Genomic DNA, 12,527 nt, shown 5'->3' with positions numbered 1-12,527 from the left:
TTTTTGCCCAATTTTTTTTATTGTGTTTTGAGAAGTAAAGAATAAGGATTCTAATGCACTTCAAATTTTGAAATTTGGTTCACACTATCCCGAGATGATCGGCTTTGAATATTGAGTACGATTTTTTGAAAATGTTCTAATTTCAGGTTAAGTTCTTCTTCTTCTTCTTCTTCTTCTTCTTCTTCTTCTTCTTCTTTCACAAACATAGCCAAAACGTGTAAGCATCCTGGAAAATGAAAAGACTCGCGTCCTTCATTTTTCTTTTCAACGTTATCTCTGTTACATAAAATATGCATTGCAGAAATAATTACGGCCAGGCCAACCATGTGGTAAATACCGCAAAAGATTCTGGAGCAAGCGTGGAGCTCCCTACCAAACGCCCCATGTGGATTACTTATATTCCTACAGCATAATTTGAAAATAACTACACTAATCTAATGACATTGTGTATTAGGAATATAATACAATAACAAGGTTTGATATAATGGAAAAGGTTGGATCTCACCAAATAAGTCGTGAAAGTTTTCGACTAGAAACCTCTTCCTCTAGTCCGGACCAGCTGACTATAAAATTCCTTTCGAACTTCCACAACCAGGATTCAGCATTCCGAAACAAAGCACCAGCCACTCCGAGAACTACCGCCAGTCACTTAATCTATCATTTTCCACTGTTTAGTTCTAAATTTTCTAGATTTCTTTAAATTTAATTAACAAAATTTATGGACGAAAACAAAAACGCGTGCGTTGCCCAAAAGTCATGGCTTACTCCTCGTTCTAACTTCAGGTTAAGTTTAAGGTACAAAACTAAAACATTATTTCTGGGCAAAATACCTTCGAAATAGAGCATTTCCTGAGACAGATGGTGGTAGGGTAGCAGTTTGTTTTTGTTTTGAGAAATGTTAACACCTACTGGTCGCCATTTTGAACTTGGGAGATAAGCACTGTTAAATTATTCCTTCAAAAGATATATTTTTTCCAAATTACTATTACATAACATCAACATTAACTTCAAAGTATGTCATATCTACAATTTTTTAATTTCAGCTAGTTGAAAAAATTAAGAATTTTGCATAACTATTACTATTGCACCGCCAATTTTGTTTCGTTACTATCCGGCCATTGAACATGCGTAGTGTTGTTGTTATTTTTACCCTACCACCACACGCTAACTTTTGGCTACCCCTTAAAGGCGTAAAATTGACCCGTTATTGAGAACCGCAACGATCTGTCAAATAACGGGTCATTTTATCGGGTCAATATTACCCTTTATTTCAAAAAGCTCGAGTCCGCTTCAAAGGGGTAGTTTTAGATGTTACATTGAAAGCGTTATCATTTGCTCGGTAAATTGCTTGATGGAGAAGATTGTAAGTATTTTATTGTATGATTATTTTGCTTCCTTTGTGAGATTTTAATTATTCATGTAATTATTTCAGAACTGCACAGTTCCGGACGAGGGCGTTGGAAATTTGTTAGCCGATGAGTGAAACCGGAATCGCGGTGGATTAACATGGATGGTTGATGGATGAATTTATTTATTGTAATTTTTTAATAAACCAAATGGAACATGATATTTGTAGTGATTTATTTCCCAGCAAACATATTTTTCATAAGCGGCTCTTAAAATTTCCACCATACGAAAGCGTCTCAAATAAGGGGTAATCTTCATCCGGTCGTTTGGAATAAGGGGTAATTTTGATCCGCTACAAGCGTTATGAAGCCGAGTACCCCTTAAGGGGTACATCGACTTTATCCTTAAAAAGGAGTTCTCCCAGTCTTATCGAATAACGGGTCAAAACTATTCGTTAAGGGGTAGCCAAAAGTTAGCGTGCAGATGCCGAAAATTGCAAACATGAGAAATCAGCTGTTCGGTTGACAAGTCGGGAAATGCCTTATAGTCATTGCTACCCAAGCAACCAGAATTCCCTTAAAAAGGTTCCATAGAAGCTTAATCAGCTCTCGTTTGTGTCTGAAGAGAATGCTAATCAGCCCAAAATTTAAGTTCTTAAAGCTACTTTCAAGTTCGTTTAGGGGGCTGTAGAGAACGCTATTCAGCTTCTAAGAGAATGTCAAGAAACTTCTACGCGCCGAAAAAAAAATCCATTTGACAGATTGCTCTGACAACCACATGTCAGATTGCTAGGCTGCCGGTCTATCATGGTCTATCTCATTGATTTTAATTATATTGTTTTGATTACAAAAGCTGCTTACACGCCTAGAGAATTGAACCGCTGCTCTCTAGGTTGCAATGAAACTCACCAGCCTCTCGACCAATCCAGCAATAGCTAATTGCCACTGAAATAATTAGTATTTAAACTTTAAATGTCATTTGAGATGATTGAGTGGGTTGGTCAATAGAAGGTACCTTATTTCGTTCAAAGGACTTTCAGTACACAATATGAATCATAACAAAAATTCGCATCATCAAAAATTTATTCGAATATCTTATTTAACATTTATAAGAAAAATTCGAAAAAATCTTGAATTCCATTTGTAAATATCAGTACAGATATAAACAAAACAAATACCATGACAAGAAATTGACAGACATTTTTGACATGTCGCTTAGAATTCCCATATAGGTTCTTTAAAACACCTTCAAGTATCTTAATGGTGCGCTTTAGAATGTTACGCGAACGTTATCGACCTTCCTGAAAAACATTTTTGACATGTCGCTTCGAATTCCCATATAGGTTCTTTAAAGCACCTTCAAGTATCTTAATGGTGCGTTTTGGAATGTAACGCGAACGTTATCGACCTTCTTGAAAGAAGTTCCATTAAAAGCGCTTAGAAGTTCCGTTATCGATAGTTTAACCTTTCAAAGAGCGATGGAAGTTCCTGAGTAACTTTTACGCGACAAGAGTCACCTGAGGTTCCCGTAATACATTTTTTCAGCCAAATGTGAACTTCGGAGTTCGGAGTTAAGTAAAAACGCGACTTTTGGTTGCTTGGGTAATTATCTTTCAAATGAGATTATAAGATTTGCAACATGTCCTAATATGGCTGAGATATGAACGATCAAAATTTGCATGTTTTTAGTGGGTGATCCCAAACTTTTGGCCGGCAGTGAATATAGATTTACATGGTGTCTTGTCTCACGACATAACCTTATGAACAAAATTCCTGCAATTTACTTGGTCCATGGCAACCGATCTCCAATTTGTCGGGCATCCCACATCTGCAAGATCACGCTCCACTTGGTCTAACCACCTTGCACCCCTGGTACACCCATAGAAGAGGTTGCAAAAATCCTATGCCTATTTAGCAAATCTCTGTGCCGATAATGCGCTGAAATGTGCACTGTGCCGAAGACGGTATGTTTGAAAAACCGTAACTGGCATAAGGACTCGGCTCCCAACCAAAATGATGACCACTACATTCAAGCGAAACAAGAAAAACATTTTATGGGATTTCCTTCCTATTGGATAATTCATCCCAGAAACAAGAAAATAAAAATTAAAACCACAGCGCCGAAGTGAGAATCGAACTCAAATTACCAATCAAAGCGTCTTGCCAGTCCGGCATTTTAACCAGTGTACTATTCACGCTTCATGCAGGATGAGGGATATTTGTCATAGGCTTTCTGTCACCGATCAATCACAAAAAAAAACGTACAACGGCGGCTTCCCGGCGTTTGGCCTCCTTTCAATGCATTCCTTTGTCTTGCGATGGAAACGGGAAAGGGAACGGGAGTGAAGGAACGGGAAACCCATTGAATGAGAACTGTGCTTCGCTTACTGCCTGCTATTACATACACACGCTACATATACACAGCTGCTGAAGCCGGGCAGCTTGGCCGGTGTTGTTTGCCGGTGAATTGAAGGAATGTGTTTGTTGTATGTATGTACACTGCCGGCCAAAAGTTTGGGATCACCCACTAAAAAACATGCAAATTTTGATCGTTCATATCTCAGCCGTCTTAGGACATATTGAAAATCTTCTGATCTCATTTGAAAGATAATGAGCAATAGCTATCTCGGAGGTATTTTGCCCAAATATAATATTTTAGTTTTGAACTTAAAACTTAACCTAAAGTTATACCATTTTCAAAAAATCGCACTCAATATTGGTTTGGGATCACCTCTTTGTATGATGAGTTTGGGATCATTCTTATAAAAACATGCAAATTTGTTTTATTCATATCTTTCTCATCTAACATCTTATTGCAGATCTGATGGGTTCATTTGGAAGCTAAGGAATTGTTGTTTTTTAATAAATTCATTCAAAAATTATATTTTGAAGTGATAACCATAAAAACATCACCTAAATTTAATTGTTTTTTTGAAAGTTCACAGATTTTTTTATAGTTTTCACCTTAAAATATAATTTTTGAATGAATTTTTTAAAAAACAACAATTCCTAAGCTTCCAAATGAACCCTTCAGCTCTGCAATACGATGTTAGATGAGAAAGATATAAATAAAATAAATTTGCATGTTTTTATAAGAATGATCCCAAACTCACCATACAAAGAGGTGATCCCAAACTTTTTTACGATAACTCAAGTGTCTATTTTATTAATTAAAAATACATTCTTGAATTTTTTCTCAAATGTTTTTGATTGTGTTTTGAGAAGTAAAGAACAGGAATTCTAATGCCACTCAAATTTTGAGATTTGGTCCACCCTATCCCGAGATGATCGGCTTTGAATATTGAGTGCGACTTTTTGAAAATGTTATAACTTTAGGTTAAGTTTTAAGTTCAAAACTAAAACATTATATTTGGACAAAATACCTCCGAGATAGCTATTGCTCGTTAGCTTTCAAATGAGATCAGAAGATTTTCAATATGTCTTAAGACGGCTGAGATATGAACGATCAAAATTTGCATGTTTTTTAGTGGGTGATCCCAAACTTTTGGCCGGCAGTGTATGTATGTATGAATTTGAGTTGATGGCCGAGAGTTTGGTACTCTATATCACCACTTTTACGAAAACGTTGTCAGTCGTGTAATGTGTTTGTTGTTGCTTTTGCTTTTGCTACAAACACACGCACAGCTTAGCCGTGTTTGCCGGTCGATTGAATTAGAAGGATGTTTTTGTTGTTGCTTTTGCTACATTCACACGCACAGTGCTCGGTTCGCTGGCTGCCTGGTGTTGGCCGGTATTTATTTCCATCCTTCTTCGGCTTGTGATGCGATGGGGAGGGACGCGAAAACGTTTTTATTTTGTTTCATTCAGACATACGCAATTCGGTTGCGCTGGGAGGTTAATGCCGGTGGGCGCAAATCGAATCAGTGCCGGTCGCGTTATCTTCTTGTACCAATGATGCTATGAAATTGACTACACGCCATTGGCACAGAGGCTGAATTTTGGGTGTATAGAGTTTGTTTAAGTAATCTATCATACCGGGTAATGCTTTTTACGGCATCATAAATGGTTAAAACAAAAAAGATTCCAATTTAAACATTTTATTGTGCCGCAGTTTTTGAATTTTTTCATGGGGTTCCTAAACTTTAAAAAGCTAGCTTAAGATGTGAGAAACTAGGTGAGATTACAGTTGCTTTTATGAAAAAAGGCCATGGAGTGATATGCCGCTAACAACATTCAGGTTGTTCCAAGGGATAAGAACCATCCCAACACACCAGAACTTCTCCGTAAAAAAACCGTAAAAAGACCCAATAAACTTTGAGCAGCAAACTGGCGTTCTGCGTCGAAGAAAGTGGATATGATGACTGTACAAAATCTAATGGCAGGCGTCACACGAATGTCTCGCCAATTTCGACTAGGTCGACCGGAATCTCAACTGAGTATTCTTCCGTTTTTTTATACAGATTGAACTTCAAAAAGAATGATAATCGATATACACGCAATTTGATTTGACAACTTAATTCAAATACCCTTTATGTAGTCATGAAAAGACATTTAGGCTGAAATCAAAACACATACCGTAGCTCTCCGATGGGAATTGGACAGCAAACTGCTGACGTTCATTTTTTCCAGCTGGATCCAGTACGCGTCACTTGCTGCTTTGTCCGTGGTCCAGAACGAATTGTAGTAGGTATGGTAATCCTCCTGCGTTTTGGTGATGTTATGGTTCTGCAGCGTATTGTTGAAGTCCGCCTCACTTCGTTCCACTGTATCGATGTTGATAGCTTCACTGAGAGGATCTATGGTGGTGGTAGAGGTCGTGACATTGCCTCCACTTTCCACAACACCCAATTTAGTACCCAACTTCGCTTGCCCACTACCCTTGCCCGTTTCGATGGACACATTGATTGCACTACTGTTGACATCACTGCCACCGGGCGTCGGAACCGTTGTCGGTTCCGCTCCGGGCTTCATTGACACTATCGGATAGTCCTTGCGCTGACCGGTCCCATTGACCCCTAACAAATGCTCCGTATAAACGGTACCGTTCGATAATGCTGCCAGCGTTTTCTTGCCGGTCAGATTTTCCTGCTGTAACTTAAGCTTCGCTGCACTGTTTTTGCTCTCGTCCAGGGGAAATTTTCCAGGCAAAGGTTTCACCGGGTTGCCACTGCCGGTGGGATCGGACTCCGTGCCTGTTTTCTTCAGCGGTTCCGAATCGGACTGCCGCCTCAGTCGTACGTTCGAAACATTATCTGGGGAGGAGAATTGAAAAAAAATATGTCGATAAAAATTTAGGTTTTGAGTGGTGCTTAAGGGGGGGGGTAGGGTCTAACGGGTATAAAAAAAACACCATTTTCACGATTTTTTTTCTAGAGCTATCGTTCAAACAAATGTATTCAAATTTTGTGCATTATACAAAGCATTGTTAAAAGAACATTTAGTAATTTTTTCGTAGAAAAATATTGAAAAATGAGCCGGTGACGGAGCACTTTCGAGGATGCCTTTTAGAAAACAGGATTTGCGGTGGACACTGTATCTCAGCACAGAATCATCTTAAGTCAAAAAATCAGAGCAAAATATTTTTAATAGATGTTTTTCTGGACCCCAACGTTTTTATTTAACTTAAAATTTTTTTTATGAATTTTTTGTGGCTGTTTGAAGTAAAAACTACGATTTTTCACGAAAAAACCGCCATTTTTCACCTGTAAAATCTCCCCAAAGTAAAAAAATCAAAAAACAAAAACGTTGGGGTCTGGTATTTTATATGTAGAAAATATGTTCCAAATTTGAAAAGAATCGGATAAGACGTTTTCAAATGACGATGTCCACGGGCTTTAAAAATGTGCTTTCGAGAAAAACGCGTTTGAAGTTTCTGCTCTTGCTTTCTTGCAGTATTAGATAGGAGGAGATAAAGGCCTATAACTTCTACAGTTTTTCTTCAAATGACTTGAAAATTTGACACAACATTCTTGAAATGTTTTACAATAAGAAAATGAAAAAATAAAAAAATCGATTTTTTGAAAGTGTTAGACCCTACCCCCCCCTTAAGGAAATTTGCGATATGTTCAAAACAACCATAGAAAGAGCGCCCTGGTCGTGAGCGGATTAACTGCTATCTGGTCTAGTGTAATTTACAAGAACCATTTTTAGCTTTAAATTGACTTTCTGTAACTTTACTTTTTTCGTGATGAGTGGTTTTTCAGAAAGCCTAAAAATGTCTATGGCATGTTCAACGATTGACTTGTAAAATATATCAATTTAATTTTTTCAAGGCATTAATTTCTCTGTAGTTTGATCCATTCATTTTCTAGGTGCTTGATTAGTCCATTTATTTACCATTAGAGTGGTACTCAAAGAACCCAATGAAATAAATCAAAGCAGTTTTAAGCAAAAACATGAAATCACCAAAAATGGTAAAACGACAAAAATTACAATTTTTCATTTCCATCAACCACTACACAAAGGGGAAAAAAGTGTATAAACCGCGAAGAAATTCAATATCTTCCCTCCTCCACAAAACAAATCTATGAAAAAGTACTTTCTTTTAGTGAAAATGCCCGGAAAATCGATTAGACGTAGTTTCAGACGCCGCACGAGCTAGCAAACGGAGTGCCTTTTAACCCCCAATTCCCCTATATTTTGTAAACAATCCAGAAAAGAACTTATTTAGACTTAAAAATTTTGAACAAAATAGACTAAGCTTGTGTGATTCTTTCTGAGGAATCCAATGAAGGCTGTTTGAACTACCACACGCTTCGGAAAATGGAGTTATGCCTGTTTTACCCTCAGGTCCCCAACATTTTTCTATTATTTCAGAAAAAAAGCATTTTCGGACATAAAAATTTTTAACCAAAAGGGGCTTGTATGATTTTTTTTTCGAGAAATCCAACAAAGCCTATTTGAGTCACCGTGCGCATTGGAAACAGTAGTAATGGCCAGTTATAATCCAGAAAATTGAGGGTAAAACAGCCATAACTTCAGTTTCCAATTCGTGGGGTGGCTCAAATAGGCTTCGTTGGATTCCTCGGATAAAAATCACATAAAATGCGTCCCATTTTGTTCTAAATTTTCAAGTCCGAATATACTTTTGTCTAAAAAAATTGAAAAATGTAGGGGAATTAAGGGTTAAAACAGCCATAACTCATTTTCCAAAGCGTGCGGTGGCTCAAACAGCCTTCATTGGATTCCTCGAAAAAAAAATGCATAAGATAAGTCTTACAACTCCTGTTTCTAATGCGTGCGGTGACTCAAATAGGCTTGTTGAATTCCTAGAAAAAATAAATCACACAAGATACGTCCCATATCGTACCAAATTTTCAAGTCTGAACATGCTTTTTTCTGAAATATTAGAAAAATGTTGAGGAATTGAGGGTGTAACCGTTCGTTACAAAATCTTTATGTTTTTTTTTGTTGGTGCCGTTTAAATAATTGAGTGAACGTTCACATTGCTAAAATTTGTTAGTTTGAATGTCAAAATTGTTATTAGTTTAGTTTGGGAATTGTATTTTTAATTAATCTTCAACACACTGAAAATTGTCAACACACTGTACACATAACATAAGTGGGACTTAGGAAAAATGTCGGAGTAAGGAAAAAGTGTGGAACATGGGTGTGGGAACTATTCAACCCTGCTTCATCAATTCCCCATTTTGAATTTAAAAATTGGCGGTTTTCCCTGGCCAGATTCGAGCATTTGAATCTAGGCGGCGAGTGTGACAAAACGTTAAAGTGGAGTTGTGAGTTGAAAAATTCTCAAAGTCTTTTTGAAAGGTGGAAGTGATTTTGGAAGTTGCAGGCTGTTGAAAGCATTCAGGACCTTTGGTTGTTCTTAAATATTGAATTAACTCACCCGTCACACTCCCACGGCCTAACGGACTTTGCTTCCGTTACGTCTAACCCGTAAAGGATCATCGACATCCTCTGGTCTGCGGGCCATAATTATTAAGGAGGATTCCCTCGGACCAAAAAGGGTCCTAATTCCCAAGGAGGGCCTCTCTCGGCTTGACCAATCGGGCCAGCCTGGGTCAGTCGATTACGCTTATGAGAGAAGCGCCTAGCATAGCAGAACTCCACGCGACCTGGTCCAACCGTTATTATCGGACTGGTCATTCCCACCCATCGTTCCGGTGCACAGATTTCCGTCGGTGCACGTCAGAGTGGCATAGGAGCTGACGAGCTCGCCATTTTGAATGAAAGCAGCGTCATCGTAGTCATCAGGAGCAGCGGTACGTACCAAAAGTTTGCGCAAACACACCCCACACACATACACTTTACAATAAACACATTAAATTTGAATAGTTTTGGTTTTTTTCATTTTCATTAATAAAATTAATAAATATCCTGAATAAATAGTTTTCCATTAATTACAATAGCCCATATCAGTAAGGTGAACATTCGAAAATCCGCGACGTCCTCACAGTTACCTAGTAGCAGGCAGACCCTCAGACCCAGCTCGAGGGGTCTCTTGTTCCAGAGATCGAAGTCGAGAAGAAGTAAAATATAAATCAAAGTAATAAGGGTTAAAACAGCCATAACTCCAATTTCTAATCCGTACGGTGGCTCAAATAGGCTTTGTTGGATTCCTCGAAGAAAAATCACACAAGATACTTTCCATTTTGTTAAAAAATTTCAAATCCGAACATGCTTTTTTTCTGAAATAATTGAAGAATGTAGGAGAATTGAGGGTAGAAACAGCCATAACTCCATTTTCCATTTTTTTTTCTACGAAAAATAACCAAATACCATATAGTCGATTATCGTTCTATTTTTTTTAACGTTTCAAACCGCTTCAAACTTCACAATGTTGCATAATCAGTGCCATCAATTTCATTGTATTTGACTGCGATTGATAACTAAAGAAGCGTTGGCCTTTTGCGGGAAGTGGCATAATTAATTTTCCTCCGGCATCAATTTCATTACGGGGCTGCTTGAAAATGTACCTACATATACCCACATGATAATCAATCAGAAAATAGCTGAGGCTGGACGCTTAACGTTACATGCACGACGAAACGCTAGCTGAGTGAAGAAGTTGCCGAGAAATTTTTCCTTCTTTGTAATGGAGCCTCATATATGATGGACCTTTTTTTGGGTTTGTAATCGCCAATGCGACCTAAGCACCAGATCGAGGGACACATCCGTCAACAGAATTTCTGTATTGTATGACGAAATCATGTAAGAAATTATTTTGAAATGATGAGGTCGCCGATCATCATAGCTGCAACACAGTGTGGTTTGTTTAACCTTCTACATATAAAAAATGCCCTCCGTTCTTTTCAATAATTTAGACTAAGTCGATTTTGGGTCATTTTAGAATCTTTCAAACCCTGAAATCTTGAAAGTTTCGTTTTCACTAATCACTTATCATACTTCCACAGCAAGAACTTATGTCTGATCTTATAGCATAATAAAAGAGTGGTAATATTCTTCTTGTCTTTGTTCATGTTTTAGATTATTTAACTTAAAAATATTAAAATAATAGAAAACATAAATTGGTTGGTTGGTTTAATACATTGAACCTGAGTCGGGATTTTATTCGTATATTTTCCCGTCTCATGTCCAATCATCATTCCTTAGACGCGGTACTCTATCGTTTTGACATTGCTGGCAGCAATTTGTGTGGTTGCGGCCAAGGTTACCATGACATCGAGCATATTGTTTGGTCGTGTGAGGTCCATCTTGTCGCTAGAACGAATTTCATAGACTCCCTTCGGGCCCGAGGAAAACCACCCTATGTTCCAGTGAGAGATGTGCTGGCCGTGATAGACTTGGACTACATGTTCGAAATATACCTTTTCCTAAAAGCTATTGATCTTCGTCTATAATTCTTTTTATCTTCATATTTCCCTATCTATTTTCTTTTCTATTCTAATAAAAAGTGATGAACTAGATTTAAACACACAATTGTAAACAAACAAAACGAGTTTGGCTCCTTAAAGCCTAAAGGTATGAGCCGTTTCAAATAAAGATGTTACAAAAAAAAATAAATTGGTTGGGCCTAAATACCATGGAGCAGAGAACGCAGATTCATCTGGAACACAGGAACAGAAGAAACTATGATCACGTTTCAAATGGGCAGTATCGTTGGAAGCATGCTAAGAAAAATGTTTCTTGATGAAGAACCGTGCCTAATGTAAATTAACTGCAACAATCACTGGACCATCCTTCAACGGCTGGAAATGATTCATTTTGTACACAGAAATCTCAAAATCTGAACAAAGGCATTTTGATAAATTTGATTAAATAAATAAAATAATTTTAAGATTCTAAGGTTTACATTTTATAAGTTGAACTGTTATGGATTTCGGTGCAAAATCATGTTTGGTCATCGACTAAGAATGAAGCGCCTTTACGCTCTTGAAATTAAAAAAAGAAAATCGAAAAATATTTATGGAACATGAAACCTTTCAAGTCTGTTTAGAACTCGAAAGATTAAAAAAAATTATCCTAATGATTGAAATTCAATTTTTAGATCACGTTTAAAGTTGTCCAACAATTATAAGCTGTTTAACACATGATCATTATAATCTATAACGTATGGACCAATCTATAATAAATGGACTTCGATGGGAAGGCGAAGCTCCTTAATAAAGAAAGTAAAGAAGAAAATAATTGAAAAAAACGATAAGGACGTTAATGAGCCTTATTTTAAATAAAAGGAGTTCGATGGGAAGGCGAAGATTCCATTAGAATGGAACAATTTTGAAAAACAAAGTTGAAGACAATTATTCTTTGTTGAGAGTAGGAGCGGAGGAGATTGTAGTATAATGATGAATAAGTTAAAGAGTTTTGGAAAAATTAATTTAAAAATATTTATGCTTCCTATGCATAATAAATAAGAAAAAAAAAGTTGACACTAATTTTGTTTTTTTTTGTTCTTCTAATGTTTTTTTTCAAGAGCGAGTAAAGGCGCTATATCCATATCCATCAAAAACCAGAAATGGTAATGCATTGAAATCCGGAACTCTTAATTTTATTTTTATTATAACTAACGTGAAAAATGTACTAAAATCGAATTCTTTTACATAATGGTTCTTGGTAAAATCTTTTAAACATTTGTAAGCTTATTACTTATTCATATTTATTCATATTTAGGGTTTTGGATTTCTGTGCAGAAAAACATCATTTCCATCCCCAGACGGACGCATTCGTCGGACCACCATCAAGGAGCACAGGAAGTTTAGCATATGTGCTCCCAACGTTAGAACCTTAGTTATAGCA

The 12,527-nt window shown here is 37.1% G+C and overlaps 1 protein-coding gene across 1 annotated transcript in view; it reads right to left on the bottom strand.

Annotated features, from left to right (window-relative positions):
• The window catches only part of LOC129744305 (plexin domain-containing protein 2), a 102,023-nt gene that overhangs the window by 27,061 nt on the left and 62,435 nt on the right, over window positions 1–12,527 (bottom strand). The window contains exon 2 of the mRNA XM_055736772.1: window positions 5,883–6,559. Within this exon, the coding sequence (XP_055592747.1) occupies window positions 5,883–6,559 (677 nt within the window). The remainder of the gene's footprint in view (window positions 1–5,882; window positions 6,560–12,527) is intronic.

This window comes from Uranotaenia lowii, chromosome 2, assembly GCF_029784155.1.
Source record: "Uranotaenia lowii strain MFRU-FL chromosome 2, ASM2978415v1, whole genome shotgun sequence".
Lineage (NCBI taxonomy): Eukaryota > Metazoa > Arthropoda > Insecta > Diptera > Culicidae > Uranotaenia > Uranotaenia lowii.
The sequence above is the reverse complement of the archived record's forward strand: the minus strand, read 5'-3'. Positions and strand labels throughout refer to the sequence as shown.